Raw genomic sequence first — 18904 nt, 5'->3', positions numbered from 1 at the left:
CAAACACACAAGTGAAATGACAGGTTTGTCAAGAGATCCTAAGGGATTTTTGTCAAAAGAAGCTGTTGGGGGCTGCCAGTTTGCTCATGGGATGGGAGTGTCAAAGCTACCGCTGAAAACACCTTCCAAACCTGCTCTTTGCTGTGGGAGAAAAAAAATGCACAAATATATGTGCCAGCGTTGCACCACCTCGATTGGGCAAATGCAGTTTAGCTATCTCCCTACCCCTACTTGTCAAGCGGGGGTATTATTATGCTGCATTACTTTACATTTTTGCCCCACTTTTATTCCTCTTGTAAGAACCCCAGGTAAATTACAAGGTTGTTCTCTCCATTTTATCCTCACAACAGCCCTGTGAGGTAGGCTAGGCTGACGGTTTGGAACTGGCCCAAAGTCACCCAGTGAATTTCATGATTGAAATCCATATCTTTGGTGTTCCAGTCCAACACTCTTAACCACCACTGTTATGAGAGGTCGTTGAGGCCCAATTGGTGAGGGTGTTCAAAGATAGGCTGGACATGCACATGGTGGGCATGTCATGAGCGGAGCCGGCTGGAGCCGGGGGTCAGACTAGATGGCCCGGGAGACCCCTTCTGACTTGCTCTGTTTCTATGTTATGGCTGTATTGGAATTAAACAGGAAAAAATGCATTGAGAGATCCGACTGCCATTCTCTCATGTTCATGATATGCCAAGTTATTTCTGGAGAACATTTCCTTTATTAGAAAATTAGTTGTAGTGTAAATAGTCATTTTCTTCAGATGGACATTGGTGCTAACTTTTCAAAAGGGTGATGAAATGACTTTTAAGACAGATTACTGACTCCTTTTTAACAAACACAAAAGGTGGACGAGCAGGTCATTCTTCTGACTTCTGTCTCTCTTCCCCTCCTTGAAGTAAAAATAACTTGTCCCCAGTACTCTTTGTTCACAGAACTCATTTCCAGTGCCTCCAGTTATTTTTAATGTTGCCTATTCTAAAAGTAGTTCAGAATGCATTTCAGACAAGGACATTCATTGAGGCTCCATAAACATGATTATTTTAACTGAAAAGTAAAATAGGTACTTCATTTTCTTTTACGGTAGATATTTAAAGGAAAAAGCTCATTGGAACTTCTTAGAGAAAACATTTTCTATTCCTAAACTGTATTGCTGGCTTTCTGGGTTTCCAACATGACGCTGTTCTAGCAATAAAAAGAAAGCTTCCACTATTGGTCAGTTTAATCATAATATTCAAAACTTACATGGTGTACTTATATGGCAGAGGAATAATATACCACTACACCGATATGTATCTTAAAGAAACATGCAGGTGAGACATGTAATTCACCAGCCTATAATTCTAGCTTTCTTAAATCCACTAGAATACCACTAAACCACAGCAGTGTAAGGGCCAGAGATATTACAAGTCTGGCAAACAGCCAAAACTCTGAAGGCTATGTAAGAGCTAAAAGTAGCTACTAGTGACTGGCCATCCTGCTTGGAAGGTTTACAAGATTGATTCTTTTGCACTCCTTATGTACCTGCTGCATTCCACTGGGTTGAGGCATATCTCTGGCCTCAATATAATGAACTGTTAGTTGTGCTAACAGTTAGGCACCTGCCCTGAAACTTACAAAATGGTAACCAAGCAACACCCAACTAGTGTAACCAGGTGCTTGAAACTGACCAGATCAAAAACCTTGTATCTGCATAACATTCAGCGAGGTCAATGCATGTAGAATATTAAACTGACCTTCTGTGACGAGGCATTACCCATAAGCATATGGGAATCCCTTGGCGCAACCATCTTGGGATACCTCTTAAACCAGGGATAGAGAATGTGTGGCTACCACATGTTGGTCTGCGACTCCCATCATCCCTCACCATTGACTGTGTTGATGGGAGTCGCAGTCAAACATCTGAAGGACCAGGCATATCCCCACCACTATCTTAGATCAGTTCCGACAAACTCTGTCTCAAACCCTCTGTAATTTAAAGTCTGTATATAAATGAACAGCTGCCTGGCATGGGCCTGTTTGGTTTTGTCATAGCAGAAAGGCCATGCTCAAACCACCATTGTTCCAATAATAGATTATCTTGTACTAGTAGCATGAAAAATCCAAACTAACTCCTCCCTCAGTCTTCCTTTACCTCAGTCTTCCTTTACCTTTACTAAGAAGCCTGACCCAGGTTGTGTTGAAGTCACCGAAACACTTTGGAGCTGAATATTAGAGCAAAGACTTCCTTCCTATTGTATTCCATCATTCACTTTTCTCCTGTCAGTGCTGATGAGCCCGCTATATTTTCCAGAAGATGGAATGCTGGCCATCAGTTTGAATGGGTTTCAGGGGGAATTGGACGCATTCATGGAGGATAAGGCAATCAGTGGCTACATGTCATGATGGACATGGATTATCTCTGGTATACGAGGCAGTATAGTTACACCAATTGCTGGAAAGCGTGGATGGAGCATATTGATGCACTTGTGTTCTATCTGTGGGTTTTCTGTAGGCAGGTGGTTGGCAAAGTGTAAACAAATGTACTGGCTTGACCCTTAGTCTGATCCAGCATAGCTCTTATGTGTGAAGCCTAGAGAAGTTGTCCATCCCAAGCCCAAAATGCACAATCCTGCCAAGACTTGGGATGGGAGGATCAGCAGAATTCAATTTTATAACTCTTTTTCAAGTTCTACCTCAAAACTCTGTTCACATCTGAAAGTGAGCTTTTGTCTTACGTTCAAATGGGGGAAATGATACATTTTTCAACTGGGGGCACAAAATTAACAAAGAGGAGCCTGGAAAGTCCTGTTGTTGGTTTATAGAGACTTCTGGATGTTGGATATTTTTAATTTTATTTAACTTACCATTGCATATTTCTGTTTTGCATACCATTGCAAAAATGTTTCTTGGATCTTTTAAAAGATTAATAAAATTTGTCACCCAGTTTAAAATGATACCCTTTTTTGGTACCTTTGTTTGCAAACAGTTGAGGCACTAGAGCTATAGAGCTACCCTATGTGAATATTTAACTTCTTTTTACAAGATAAAAGGTTGAATGGGGATACATGAATAAGCCAGTCCCTATGTTTACTGCATTTTAACTATGTGCTGTGTGTGTGTGTGGTTTTTTTTTTAATTAGCAAGAAGTGGCTCTGGCCAGATAATTGCACTAATAGAAAGGTCTTGTATCTTCTGATGACCTTACCTGTGATAACTATCCACTCTGTGGTTCTAGATCCCCTTTTCTGCTATTTCTTTTGATAGTAGAAGAGGAGACACTAAAATCAGTCCCAATTGTGAAAGAATGAGGGCCAAAACAGATGTTGCTTTAAGGTCTGTGCCTAGCACATATTTCCCTCTCTCAATTTTTACTCTTGAATACATGAGTCTGTATTCAATTCTGGATGTGAATTGGAGCCCTAGTGTACAGGTAGTAGAGGTCTTAGTAGATTAATCCCCCTGTACTCACTGCTATACAATGGTGTAAATGCCTATTTTGGCCCTCAGCACAAATGATTCTCATGTAATCAGTTTGTGTAAATGAAATCATGCACGCATACTTACATACACGTGCACCCTTCCATGTAAAGGTTACGGTACAAAGCTGTATTTTCCTGATATCATAGCTTCTACCTTTAAACACCTTTGTTATTGTTTCAGCAAAGTGTTTTTGTCCTGGAAGAAGCTTGTTCTTTTAAAAAATTCCATTATGTGGAAGTCTGGGAGGTTCCCCTGTTAAAATATTGCCCTTTAACATCTCTGGCAAGAATATGCTTGTCTAGCCTATAATATGGTTCCTGAATTTCCAGAATGATCACGTTCTTGGCATAGAGGCCATTTCTTTTGAGTAGAAGGTTAAGAATGGAAAGTTGATGATAAAGAATGAAATGTGCCGTCTGCAAAATGAGTTACTGCTGATATTTTATGAAATAGTGTGGGAAAGGTCATTATCACTGGGAAAAACAGTGAGGGGTTCCCAGTGCTTATAATATTTGTTGGTTAAACCTTCCCCTTGTTATCAAATGAGAAAAGAACAAAGGTTCCTGTTTACTTCTGTAATATTTTTAGATTGACATTTTAGCTAGATTTATGATTTCCAGAAAGTCTTTGCTCTTTATTGCAACTTAAATTTCCCATAATTAATTAAAAACCAAATTTATACATATGAACAAGCAATAGTAAAGCGGCTTATTTAGTTACTCTAATTAAGTATTTCGTTTCGGTGCTGCCCTATAGCCAAAGCTGTCTATGATCCTTGATACACTCTAACGATATCAAAGTGTTACTTTAACTTGTGTCTTTCTGTTTCTTTATTCCAGATAATCCTGGGAGAGGCTCTTTCTGTGTATTACAACCATTTGCACTCCAATTCATTTGTGCGAAACAACTATATTGCAGCTATTTACAAAGCCATTGGGACATTCATCTTTGGCGCAGCTATTAGTCAGTCTCTGACAGACATTGCCAAGTACTCTATAGGTAGACTGAGACCTCACTTTCTGGACATATGCAAACCAGATTGGCAGAGGATCAACTGCAGTGCAGGTTACATTGAAAACTTCAAATGCCTTGGAGACAAAACAAAGGTTAATGAGGGGAGGTAAGTCTGTTAACCTAATATATCTTGTCATGGAGGCAATGTGTGATGAAATTTCTGGCAAAAATGGGAATTAAACTGTGTTGTAACTGGGATTTTACTTCTACTGGAACTCAGATTATGAACTTCACTTGTCTTCTGTAAGCACTGCATATATTGCTGAGATAGTACTTCTGTTAGTAAAAACCATATACATTTTTCCTGGTCACTGGCCTGCTTTGCCATTATCAACAGTTCATGTACATGACTGGGAGAGAGTGAGCACATTGCTTGGAGTGCATCTATCAGTTTTCTGTTTATTGAACAAGTAATAACTCTTCTGTAGGTTGCTGAAAGTGTTGGAGGAACTTGGAATGCTTAGAACCATTTTTTGGGTTGGGTTTATTGCTGGGTTGTTTGGCCCTGAAACAACCAAGTACTCTGGTTGTTTCATGCTCAGTAACTTAAAAGGAGCCAGTCTTGGATTGCTGAGCTCTTTCCAACTCATCTCTGACAATTATTGTACATGTGATCTAGCCTGTTCTGTGAGTTAGTTTAAAATCGTTACAGGTTTCGGCATAAATCAACTTTATGTCTTTATATGCTTGGTCCCTAACTGGCAGTATCTTGGAAATGTTGACTGTAGCTGATGAACTACAATCAACATTTAAGTGCTTTTATTAAATTTTACTAAGAAATTGTAAGGTTTAGAAAATGTCTTAAATCATCCTTCACAATAATATTCCAAATCATTTATTTATTTAGTTGAGATATAGCCCACCTTTTTTTCTTTTTTAAAGAACTCAAAGCAGCTTACATCATTCTCTTCCTGCTCTCATTATAGTGATTCTGGCTTCATTGCACTTTGAGGCTAGCATGAGCATTGTACCTTGACAACTTAGGCCTGCATGATTGAGTTGCAGTGTAGAAATCCTATTGGTTTACAAAAGCCTTGAAACTGTGTAGGTGGAGTTTTTGGTAAGAACAAGGAACGGGAGTATTAAAAATCTACAGAAAACTCTTCTGTTGCTGTCAACGTGTTCATACAATTAACAGGGTTAATCATGTGTAAATCGTGTATGATTTCATAATCAAACATTTGGGAGGCAGAAGGGAAGACCCATAATTAACAAAGAAGTGTTATGAAATGGGTTATTAACACATTTGCTCAGTATCTCCAAAATAATTAGCAAGGATACTTCATTTAGAAATTCAAAGTTTTAAGCCATTTAAATGTCTTTGGAAAAGTTCCCCAGCTTGGTGGCCTTTAAAGTCTTTTGGGCTACAGTGCCTATCATCCACAGCCAGTCATATGTCTGGAGTTGATAGAATTATTGTGTAACCCATTTAGAGGAACAAGATGATAGAGGCAAATGTTTATCATCCTGTTTAGTGGGTTTTTGAGCAAATGGATAAATTAGAATTCTACTTGTGAATACTTGCTTGTTTGTTTTACGGATTTGCCCTTGGGCTTAATTAGTGCTGGAATTTATTTTGGTTGATTTCGGGAGTGTGTCTTTCCAACAGCTGGTACAGATAACTTCAGCCTCTGGAGTGAAAAGCTGTTCCTGACTAACACCTGATAGCTGTTCTAGTGTGGTTGCATATTCTTGCTCGTAGCACCCATCTGTCATGTTCTAAGTTTGAGAAACTGGAACAAGGCACCCTGACATCTTTACCTTATACAATGCTTTGCAATCATGCTTTGAGGTTCCAGATCCATGGAGGATGCAGTCAGTCACAAATAATTGTGACTAATAAGTTGAAATAGATGCAACATTTGAGTACACAGCTTGACCTTCCCATTTATCAGTAATATAACGTTGATTTTAACAGTGTCGGTGCTCGTTTTAATTTAACAAATGCTCAAAGTCTTGATGGCATGATGACATGGCAACAAGATCACTAAAAAAAGGGATTCTTTACCTCTGGGTATCTTCCACTCCAATCTGAATATCTGGCCAGGTGTTGCTCATATTAAAATACTGGGTAAATTATTTGTTACAATTTCAGTTTGTTCGGTAAGGAAGGATATCTGGTGTGTTGTGAACATTTAAAAGGAGAAAACTTCAATATAAATAAACAGCACTAGTTTATGCCTAATCAGCTTTTCCCAACCTGGTGTTTTCCATATGTGCACAGTTGTATGCCAGTGGCCATGAGCCTTGGCCATTGGGCAGTATATAAATGAAATGAAATTAAATATATAAATGGCCATGATGACTAGAAATGGTCAGTGCTGCAGCCCAACATATTCTGGAGAGCACCAAGTTATGGAAGCTTCCACCTAGCAATTGAGATGTGATTCTGCAGAAGTGAAGTCTGCTGCCTTACTCCTTTGAAGTTCAGCTGTTGTTTCCGTTTAGCAGTGCTCTGCTCAGGTTTCTTTGTGTCTCAGTAACATGGGGAAGGAAAAGGCTGCAAATTCTTTTAGCCACACTCCTTCCCTTTCTCCCTACATCTCCCTCACCTTCACTCCCACTGTGGTCAAGAACTCTTTGATGTGTGTTCTTGTTGAGAGCCTCCTGGAAAGGTGTGAAGGGCTTTACAAAAGAGGTGTTAGCTTTTTACAATATTGCCAACATATCACAAGACCAGTGCTGGCATTTTGCCACTTTGAACCTGTGAAGGTGCCAATAGACACATACGTAAATGAAACAGGACTTATGCTGACACTTCCATTCATCGCTGCTTTTAAATATTCTGGCTCATAGGATATGTTTGTTTATAAATGTTTTCTATTTAAAGATCATTTGTGACATAACTTTTACTATAAATGAAATATATTTTCAGATGTTTCTTTTCTCTCTAAGGCTCTTCTCTCTTGATGCTACATACCCATATGTTTTCAAAGTTATTCTATAATCAGGACCTTTAGAGAGATCAGTCCGTAAAGCTCTTATCCTTAATAGTGTATTCTCGGGTTCTCTGGGCACTGATCATATATGAGGCTTTATTATGCTCTATAATAGGGATGAGGTCGTGTAAGATCTTCTCATTTGTGGAGTGAATGCAGATGAGTCAAAAACTAATTTGATCCAGGCAAACACTGATTTGATTCACAGAATTTTGCAGGGGGTCCAGATATGTTTTCAATTAGTGACCCTCCTGCGTTTTGCCACCACTATTTCTGCTGTTTTTTTTTCTGTACCAGCAAAATGGTTAAAAAAGAAGAGTCCAACTAGCTACACAATGCCTTTTGATTGTTAATGCTATGAGCCCTTCATCTAAATCAGTAGAAGATTGAAAAGGCATTCCAATTCAAATATTTAGGTGTAGTTCTGTAAGCAAATGGCTTCAGGAAGGGCCATGGTGAACATGTGGCATTTAACGCCTAGAAAAGCTCTTTGGCGGTAGTACAATTTATGAGAATGAAAGGCGGCCACTCTGTTGGAACTGCATAAGCATAAAAGAGCATTTACCTTGGCCCATCTTAATGGTCTTCCCTTGCCTGTGTTAGAGGGATGGTATAAAACAATCACATAGTCAAAGTATCTTTGCCCCGTGATATGGAACAGATAGAAACCACAGAGCATGCCCCGCTGCAGTGTACATTCTGTCAGGACATTCGTGCTGCACTCATCTCCCCTTTGAACAAATTGATTTCCAGGCCATACAGGACAACAGTACAGTCTGTATATTACTGACTATCGCTAATTTACATATAGGTTTTACTATTTATATATTACATACGTATACATATTACATATGTATATCACATATACAACACTGTTTGCATATAGTGTTGCTAAATTCTTTGCAGCTGCAATAGATATTTGAAGAAGGCCTTTGAAAGAGTGTAGACCTATTTACTTAGCTGGATGAAAGATAAAGTCTGGGGAGTAATACCATTTATCCAATATGGCTGATATACATGCTGGTCTAATACTAGCATTAAAGTGAGTTGAAGTGTTTATCACTTGGAATGGGGATATGGTATATGTCACACAATTTAGAACTGACTCTGGGGAGTTATAGGTTATTGGCCGTGCTATGTACACCCTATAACCAATGGCTAATATTTGCCTATATTTCCCCAGTATTTCTGTATTGCTTTTTAATGTTTTACTTTGGTCTGCTCTTTGACCGCAATAAAGTTTTAATAACTGATTGACTGATTGAACCCTTCATCTGGAAGCAGCCATTATAAATTTGTGTTTGCATGCTACATACAAAACAGGAAAGATGGAAAAATACAGACTGTTAAAGTGAAGTTGGATATAGTTTTGTTTTTTACCAATAAAATAATAAACTTACTTTTTCCCTTGCCCTGTACCATCATAAAGACATGCAAGGACAAAAAACAAAGCAAAAACAAACCCCTTCCGTGGCAGTTAAATTTAGTCCATGGATGACTGTTTCCTCATCTTTTTTAAATTACTTGTATCTATTTCATACAGGATAATTTACCTTACAGCCTACACTGAGATAATCTTTCTTCATGTAGGGAAAAATAATGTACACATATGCAACATAATGGGAGTTTATTTACTGTGAGTACAGAAATCAGGCAGCTGAGATGGAAAGCTGATTTTATATATTGGCATGTTTTTCAGTCTGGAGTACATTTACTGGTGTACTGAATGCATATAACTACAGTTGCCATTCAAAGACTTAACTGGCTTCCCATTTAAGACATTAATGATACTATTGGTGCTAAATTTAGTTGCACAAAGCCTCACATGCCCTTAAAATCATTTCCGTCCCAGAGACTTTTCTCACTGTATTTTATTTACAATTGTGAATTGAATTAGATATATCTGTAGTGCCCTTTTCTGACAGTATTTGTACATATTGGTTACTTTCATCCTGGTGATCTTTTTTCATAGCTTGGTTCTGAAAAAGCATTTCAGATGTACTGCAATATGGCAGGAGTGCAAAAAGTGCAACTGCCAAGTTGCATTGGTGACTTACCCGGCCCCTCTGCATCTGCTACCACTGGAAAAAAAATAAATTAACAGCACTTCCTTGTGTTATCCTCGCTAGCAAGGGAATCCCCTTTTTAAATCTCTGGTCTCTTCTGAGAGACTGGAAATGAAAAAGTGATTTCCGTTTTAGCAGTAGAAAAATCCATGCATGTATGTAGCATATGCAGCCTCTGGCTCTCAGGGCCAAAGAAGTTGTACACCTCTGTGTTAGCAGCAGCATCCTTATACTTTTCTACTTCTTTAAAAGAGAATTGCAGCCACTACTAAGTCTGTTGACTCAAAAGTAGTGAGCCGCCCCGAGGCTTCAGCAAGGGGCGGCATAGAAATGTTTTAATAAATAAATAAAATAAATAAAAGTAAGTAGTTTGAGTTCAGTGGGACATAATTCCAAGTAAATGTCCATTTGATTGTAGTTTTTAATGCAGTTTCCCTGAAATTGGTGGGAAAAATGCTTATTTTTAATTGTGTCCAGAGTTATGTTAAATATAAGAAAAGGAAACCTGTTATATAAAAGCTAGATACTTTATTTTAGATTTTGCTGTTTTTAGTAGTAGCTTTATGAGCTCACTGAGTGTTCAGGATATCTTAGGATGGTTTGTTAAAGAGAGAAGCTGTTTTTATATGTCCATAATGACTAAATGTCGGTGTCATTTTTCATTTTACTCAACCGATTGACCTGTATTTTTAAAAAAGTATATACTAATGTGAACTTCCATACTGCAATTAACGTACAACTTTAAACCTTCCTGAAAATGATTCCCACAGCTGTACATAAATAAATATGCACATCTAATTTTAAATTGCCTTTGTTTTGCCTGAGGAAGGATGCAGTATTTTTAAGCTAAAAGTAGAAAAACAATATCTGGGAAGCAAATAGAAGTCATTTGAAAATCTGCACTTGAAGCAAATGTAGTTTATGCATATGTATAAAATCTCTGTTTGCATGCATAGACATATGAAATCTAGAAAGAGAATAGTCAGAATAAAGTTTTCCTGTTTTTGTGCCACTGTCAGTACTGAGTATAAAATTACATTATTTCAGTAGACCTGTTAATTTCTAGAATATGAGTTATTGAAGCACAATATGTTTGTCAACTTTTCTTCACCTATTTTCTTCCACTAGGATTTAATGTTCTGCTGTTCCTATTTTGCCAAGTTCTATGCAAATGTATATAGATCTGATTTGAATTGGGTCCATGGCGATTTGGGAGGGGAGATTTAAGCTTCCTGTCTTAAGTTTTTTGCCTCAAAATTCTACTAAACTGCTCATGGGTTTTTAAAAAAAGGAAGAAAGAAAAACCTCATGTCTGATTAGCAGAATGTTTTGTTTGGCTCTCAGTGAATAAGCAGTGGATAAGATATAAAACACAGCATAAATATTCAGTTGCATCCAAATGTGATTTGTATAATCTCCCTCCCTTTTCCTGGAATGTAGGCTGCCATGCAAACTGGATTTTGCTGGTCTTCTATGCAATGAAGGGCTCTTAAAAGATGTTCTATTTTGTGTTGAAGAGGAAAGGATATGCTACTTTTCTATAACACAAGGGCAGCACCCGCAGTGGTGACATAGAAACCTAGGGTTGGATGCACGCATCATGGCTAGTTACTCAGTGGTGAGGGAAAAGCTGTTCTGAAAACATTCAGAGATCCATTTCATCTTTCCCTGTATGTGCATGGTTAGATTGTGGCACTGAAGTAGAAGATGCTGAGGTAAATTCTCAGACTAAAATTGTGTATGTCAGAGACTCTAAATGTCCCACCTCCATCATGGGGAAGAACCTTCTATGAAGTAAAGCCACACTTTCAAATTCACTTCCCCAAGATTGTGTGTGTGTGCGACTTCTAACCTTCTGCAAATGTGCTTTTAATGTTTTAACTTGACCTTCCACTGCCTGGTACCTTCTAGATATGTGGAACTACAGCTCTCAGCATCTGCAGCCATGGTGGGAAGGCTTACTGGGATGGTAAATGATGTACCCCAACACGGGTTGCTATTTTGATTGGGTTTGCCTGCCATGAGAACCCATTGTGAGTTGATGAGTTTTCATGTCATGTGAACCAAGAACAATTTCCCCAGGGTTGCTTGTGCTTGGGAAGCAAGCTTCCCCAGTAACCCCTAAGATGTTCTATGCATTATTGTTCCAAGGAGATGTGATAGTGTGATCTGAGCATGGATGAATGACCACATCCTTGTTATGGGGAGCCCCATGGCAAGAGCACCAAACCCCACCCTCCTTACTGTGCTTGCTATAAAACTGTGGACGATTGCCCATGTCAGTGTCCCAAAGTACCTAAGTGAGACTTGGGAGCAGTTGGCACTCACTGCTACAATCACAAGCTGTTTTGGTCTGCCTGTAGCTTTTCTTTAGCACCCCACTCCCCATAATGAAAGTCAGCTGTCAAATCTTTCATGATTTCCCTGTTGGCAAGTGCCCAAATGGTTCCTTGGAAGAACTGCTTATAGTTGCCCAGCATTTAAAAAAAAAAGAAAGGGGAGATTTGAAGGCTTGGCTCTGGGACTTTCCCAGAGGAAGCAGGCACTAACATTGGACATTGTGCAGAAGATGCTTCAAATGCATTTCCCCTTTTTTGGTTTCTCTTGAAAGCTGTCAGAAGGCAAGAAGTCAGGACAAGAACCAAAGACACCAGATGTCTTTTGCTGCGCAAAGAGCTTTGGGGAAGATTTATTGTTTACAGGAAGATCCTCATCTCTCCACCATTAGTTCCCATCATGGTGCACATTCTAGATTTTGCCCTGAGCAGACATACACTTTTCCCAGTCAACTCCCCGCCGCCCTTTTAAGTTATCCAGAAGATTGATAGCTAGTTATCACCACCCCTTTTTTACTCAAGACAAAGTGGAGAATGCACTTTTGCTTGCTACAAAGGGCATGTAAAGCTTCTTTCGCAACAAAAGATCCCTCGTGCTCTTGTTTTCTCTTGACAGCTCGCCTTTAGAAAGCTGTCAAAAGGAAAACGATGGAGGGGAATGCCTTTAGAGCTTCTTCTGAGAAGTACCCAGGGTTGGAACCTTCTGTTCCATGGACACTGCCCCAGCTCAGGCTTCAAGTCCCCAGTCACACAACTGCGATGGTCTGTAGTTGTACAACAGCACCTCGATTTAAAAACCTGACTATAAATTTTTGCCTTTATTTTACGGTTGAGCAACCTTCAAGGTGCCTCTATGGTAATTTGAAGGGGCTGTCTGTAGCTGTCAGAGGCAGGATCATGAATGCTGGCTTGACAAAAAAGGGTGAAGAAAAAATCCCAAGGAGCCCAAGAAGGCAGCTGAGGAATGGGTTGAGGAGGAGGCCAGTGAGCCTGTGGGTGGCTTGCACAATTAACCCACTGTGGCTTATTATCCCCCCCCCCCCGGTTTATTATGGATGTTGGATTTTCTTTAAATAATTGATTCGAATGTGGTAAGTGCCTTAAATTGAGTCAAATCACTGCCCCATTGTGCCTGGCAGTGACTTTCAGAGGTTTATGGCAAGTATCTTTCTGAGCCATACCAGTTGGTGCCAAAGATCAAGGCTGGTGTGCGAAGCATTTGCTTTGGTGTTGAGATATGGCACTCCCACGGTGTGGATGTTTTTACGTTATTGTTAATTGGAAGAAGTTTAAGGTCTGCATGTGTAGTGGGGAAATGCCATGTAAGCATTGCAGTTAACTAATCACGCCATGCTTTCATTGATCAATTGAACAGGCTGCTAAGTATATATTAAAGCATGTCACACACCCAAAGTGATTGGCAAAGTTGAGAAAAAGGCAAATACTTTGTGGGTGTTAGAACTCTTAAAGGATTTGCTGCTATGGAGGCATCATCATTGCATTAACTCACTCTTTTCCTGCACATGATAGAAACAGTGCGAGTCAGGAAGGGCCTCCTGGGCCATCTATTCTGACCTCCAGCTCCAGCCAGCTCCACTCATGACATGCCTACCTTGTGCATGTCCAGCCTATCCTTAAACACCCTCACCAATGGGGTTTCAACCACCTTTCATGGAAGCCCATTCCATACCCTAGGGATCCCAACCATCAGGAAGTACTTCCTGGCATCCATCTTGAATCTTGGTCCTCTGAGCTTTGCTCCATTAGAACATGCCCTGCCCGCCATCATGGGAAAAAAGGTCACAACCCACCCCTGCATGACACCCCCCACATACCTGTATATAGCTAACAGGTCCCCTCTGAGTCTCCTCTTCACCAGGCTGAAGACACCTAGTTCCCTCAGTCTCTCATCCTGCAAACCAGCCAGCATATTTGTGGCCTTTGTTGTACCAATTCCAACCTTGCTATATCCCTCTTGTAATGAGGGGCCCAGAACTGAACATAGTTCTCCAGTTGTGGGCGCACCAGAGTTGTACAGAGTGGCAGTAATACCTCTCTTAATCAGAAGCCACGCTTCTGACTGTGCAACTTAGGGTGGCATCTCTTGACTGCCATGTCACACTGCTGACACATGTTTAGCCTGCAGTCAGCCAGTACCTTGAGATCCCTTTCACAAGTGCTGCTCTCCAGCCACTTTTCCCCTAACCTGTACTTATGGCACCCATTCCTATGTCCCAAGTGCAAGACCTTGCACTTTTCCACATTGCATGCCATCCTGTTGTCCCCGGCTCTCTTCCAAAGTCTGTCCAGATCCTTTTGGATTCAGAGTACTTGCTCCTCAATTGTAGCCACTGCCCCCATTTTGGTATCATCTGCGAATTTGATCAGCAGACTTCTCACCCCCTCCTCCAGATGGTGATTAAAATATTGAACAGGATTGGTCCTAGGACAGACCCTGAGGGGCCCCACTCGTCACCATCCTGATGATTCCCCAGTAATAGTTACCCTAAAAAAAAGATAATTAAAAATCATTAAAAAGATTAAAAAGAATCTATAGAACATTAAAAAGATAATTAAAAAGAAACTACAGGTCAATTTCCCTCCCATTTGTATCCAAAAGTAACAAATAATTTGTTTTTCAAAGTGTAACTGCAGTTGATGTAATTTTAAGAATAAAAATAGGCAGCTGAAACTATTGTGATCAGTTGGAATTAATGGGTCTTTTAAATCAGGATGTTCCACAATCCTGATGGCCATTTATTTATTTATTTATTTAAACAGGTTTGTTGCTGTATATAGGGTATGTGCCATACTCTTAGCTTGGGGAAAGGAAATGTTAAAACAGTGCACAGTTGCATGTGTCCATTAAATTGTATGTTGCAACATAGCAGAGGAGTTGTTCAAAAACCGTATTCATGAAAGCTGGAGCAAGCAGGGAGGTGTTGTATGAATGTTTTCGAATTAAAGCATCAGCTTAACAACAAAAAGATTTAAGTGATTGAAATCGTCATTTAGGAATGTTTCACTAAAACCTTAACAGATCTTCCAGGGTCATATATAAAATGACTCTAATTCAAGTAAAACTTGTGTGTGAGAGAGAGTGAGAGAAAGTGAGATGTCTGTTGGTGCACAATGCCCCTTTTCAGTTATTTCAGTATAAGGTGGAGCACCTAATCCATTTGTAGGTGAGGACAGCGTGCTAAAATGGAAGCTAAAAGGAAGCGTAAGGGTAACTCTGGAGTATGTGCTGCATGCATGTGAAAATATTTTTAGGACTTAATATAGGACTTGTACTGCCAATTGTATAAATTTTCATCATGGAAAATGATATAGCACAGTTCCTCAGCAGAAAGGTCAGGTATACTGAGATGAGCATTCCTAGACTTTTTCCAGCATGGTAAGTATAATATTAAAGAAAAGCAGAGCAGAAGAACTTGCCCTGACCTTGTTTTCTTGTTTTTACTGTGGAATACTTCATGATTTGGCAGAAACAAGACATGCGTGTCTGAACTAAGTGAACTTTTTTCCTACCACATTTTAAAATCTATTTGTTGCAAATGGTTTCTCAAAAACAAAACAAAAGCATGCACAAACTGCAAATAATTTTGGAGTATCTTGCTTTTCCATTTTCCATGACTGTTGTCAGTATTGTGTGCTGTTGGTGCAGGTTTTTTAACTCAAAAGGAAGGAAATGTTTAAAATAATTGTTAAACCACAAAATGCAGGTGGGAGAGGTATATGGAATTAGGTGAGGGTTTGAGAATTCCTAATCTGCAGCATGGGCACGGCCATCTTGTGCTCCAGTTATGTGGTAATTTGATTGGAAGATATTCACAAAAATGACCCGTGTTCCCCCAGCATCCATGGAAGCACAGCTGATACCCACCCACCAATCAGACTGTGTTGCAGATACTGTCCTTGTGGTACCCACATATGGACAGTGCCAGTGAACTCACAGCATTGAGGAAAACGTCCAGCGTACCCCAGCACAGATTCCCATGTCACACCACACATCGAGCAGGGGCTTGGACTTGTTAGCCTTTTAGGTCCCTTCCAGATCTACTACTGTATGACTCCATGACATTGCAAGGCCACTGTCCCGTGCTTCATGTGCTTATCTGGCATAGGGTGGTATGGCTGCAGACAGGGGTTTCAGTCACTTTATGCTGCCCACAAATCATATTGCTACTTTGGATCACAACACATGACAGAAAAAGGAGGAGAACACACAACGCAGCAGCCACATGTGGTTCGCTTGACAGGAGGCATGTAGGCAGAATGTGCAGGCTTTCTCAGGACAAGGATTCAAGACTTGCCAAAAGATGGAAAAGCTCTGTTTGTCAAACAAAAGTTTCAGACTTCACAGAGGAGCAGCAGGGAGCATCTTGGTCACTGCTGCCGGCCATGAGGTGTGCCTCCCTCCTGGCCTGCACAGAGGTGGGCATGGGGGAGCAACCTGTGAAGAGTAATGCTTGTGTGTGGGAGAGAGTGAGAGAAAGTGAGATGCCTGTTTGGTGGAGATGTGGCATAATGAGCAAAGGTAAGCAACTGTAATGCAAAGTTCCTAAACTTGGATGCACTGTAGTTATCTTTGAAGGGGTAACTGGGAAACAGTTTAGTGGTACCACGTTAGTGGTCATGCCTCATGGGAAGGGGAGCTTTTATTGTCTGCGCTCATCCTCATCCCTTCTTCCTTGGGAATTGGAGCTCCATGTGGGCCCAGGAACAACTTGGTTGTGCCAAGTACATCTGGACACTGATCCTGCAAGGAAAATCACTTGTGAGTATTTGGGCAGCAGTGATAATGGAGTAGAGAGTCTGACCAGCAGTGACAGCTGCTGCCCTTGGATAGCTTATCCATGTGTGTGTTCGGGGTAAGGAGGGCTTCCCCTGTATACCAGATACTGCTTTGCTGTTTTAGGGCAAAAGAGTGTTACATCAGTGAAGATCTGTGAAAATAGTATTCATATGAAGTAAAGTGGGGTGCAGAACATGGGAGATACTTTTAGCAGTGCCTCCTTCCTTTGATTACCTGTATGGAATGCTCTGTCTGGCAATCCCAGTTACTGGCAATGGGATGGGGCTGAGTATTTGTCTCTGGAGTTCCTGTTAGCATTATTGATAGAAGAGAATTAACGACATGCTAAAGTTTTAAAGAAGTGTTCTCAGAGGATTTATGTTTGTATAAGGTGTTCACTTTGCACAGTCATCTTCCTCCTTCCTTCTGAACACCAGTGTGCACTCTGTCCATGAGCACTAAATGTGTGTAACTTGAAAGAGGAATGGCCACTATGCCGTCTAGCCTTTTATCTGAAATCTGATAATCTTCTGTGGGACATACGTACTGTTAGTGTACTCTGATTAGGATGCAAAACAGCACTTATATATAGTCTGTCATGGCAACATAGTTAGGACTGCCATCATGGGAGTGGTTTGAACCTGAGACTTTTGGCATACCAGACAAGTGCTGAACCACTGATTCTTCAAAGTTATAGTTAAAGAATATAATATTGATTCCTTAGTAACAAATACGTGTACCAACATTTTCACAGCAATCTCAGCATGTTGGAATAGTTCTTTAAGTACAGAAAGAACCACTAAGCACTTGCTCTAAATAATGTTCCATCTTCTAAGAATGATTGATTGGCATGTTTAGATTTATCCTGTTTTAGATTCAGAGGCATCTGGAGAACTGTTTTTTGTGCTTTGTTTTTAAGCAGAAATCATTTCTCCTCTGGCTCATGGTTTCAGGATTCATGCTGCCTAGTTTGCCACATCACAAAGGAATCCTGTGGGATTTATTTTATATTGTCACTTTTTCCATGGAAGGACACACAAATCAGTCAGGGTGAGGAGTACTCTTAGCATGAGGGCCCACCTGTTGCCATTCCACTCCCAGGTAGCTTTCTAGTTCTTTCCCCACATTTTAGACATTTCTTGTTCAGCTGAGTGTTTCTAAAAGCACAATGAGAACTGTGCAAACCTTAGAGTTCAGTCTCCTGTCTAAGGGACAAGGAAGAAGGGGTAAGGCAGAAAGCACATTACTCCCAAGTATGTTCACTTCGCATAATAACAGGTGCTAAAACTTGTAACTAATATGCCTTTTTATATGTTTATTATGTCGCATTATGGATTTCCCCCCCAGTTGTTTCCTAGAAGAAAGTGATCATGATGAAAAGCAGGGAATGGAGAGGAGGGCTGTTTCAGATGGTAGGAGGTTGGGGTGGCAGGAGAGCAGTACAGGTAGGCTGCAAGGATTTTCTGGGATCTGACAAGGAGAAAGGAATGGGGACATGATGGGAGTGAGGAGAAGAGCAAGATAAAGTGCTTAAAATGTATGTCTTCTTTTTTATCCTGTGTCTGCAAAGTTGAAGAAGCAGGGTGCCAGGCAAAAAGGAAGCTGGGGTTGGATAGGACCCTATTAAACTAGAGAACCAGGGAGTCCTTGAGAACCAGGGAACTCTGCTGCACAGGGAAGGCTGGGAGCCAGTGTTCAGCAGGCAGCTGGAGTCAGCCAGGAGTTTCATTGCTCAGCCATGCTTTCTGGCTTTTCTCCCTTGCCTAGCTGCCAATGTTTAGAATGATCTTTTCTGGTGTCCTGTTAACTGCAGTGTGCTGTAATACTGCAGTTTGATTCCAGCTCAGAACCACTTATATACTGCACACACAAAACTTCTCTGCTGTTTCACAGTTGAACCAGGATGACCAAATCCAACATTCCAGTGCTGCAAGAATCTAGTTCTCTTTCTGACTTAAATTCCATCTCTTCTTCCAAATTTGCTATCGGAGATATTCCATATCACAAAAGGTGAATGTCTCTTGTCCCATTTTTATGGTAAGCAAAAAGATTCTGCCTTATGGACAGCCTTCCTCAATCTGATGCCCTTCAGACAAGTTGAACTACAATCCCTGTAGCTGGCTGTGATTGGTGGAAACTGTAGCCTAGTGATCACAATTTGAATCTTCTGTGCTTTTCTGGGCATAACATTTCATTTGTGTTTGTGTTTGATAATCCATTTTCTAGCTATCTTGTATTTGTAAAAATAATAGTAGAATATATGTTTCCTCAAACAGAGTGTATTGAATTTGG

At 40.3% G+C, this 18904-nt stretch overlaps 1 protein-coding gene across 2 annotated transcripts in view; it reads left to right on the top strand.

Moving 5' to 3' along the window:
- Window positions 1-18904, top strand: part of PLPP1 (phospholipid phosphatase 1) — a 98724-nt gene that overhangs the window by 47691 nt on the left and 32129 nt on the right. For both annotated transcript variants that reach the window (XM_044446271.1, XM_044446270.1), the window contains exon 3: window positions 4299-4579. In XM_044446271.1, the coding sequence (XP_044302206.1) occupies window positions 4299-4579 (281 nt within the window). The remainder of the gene's footprint in view (window positions 1-4298; window positions 4580-18904) is intronic.

The sequence above is a fragment of the Varanus komodoensis genome, unplaced genomic scaffold, assembly GCF_004798865.1.
Source record: "Varanus komodoensis strain SLA01 unplaced genomic scaffold, ASM479886v1 scaffold5, whole genome shotgun sequence".
NCBI lineage: Eukaryota > Metazoa > Chordata > Lepidosauria > Squamata > Varanidae > Varanus > Varanus komodoensis.
The sequence above is the reverse complement of the archived record's forward strand: the minus strand, read 5'-3'. Positions and strand labels throughout refer to the sequence as shown.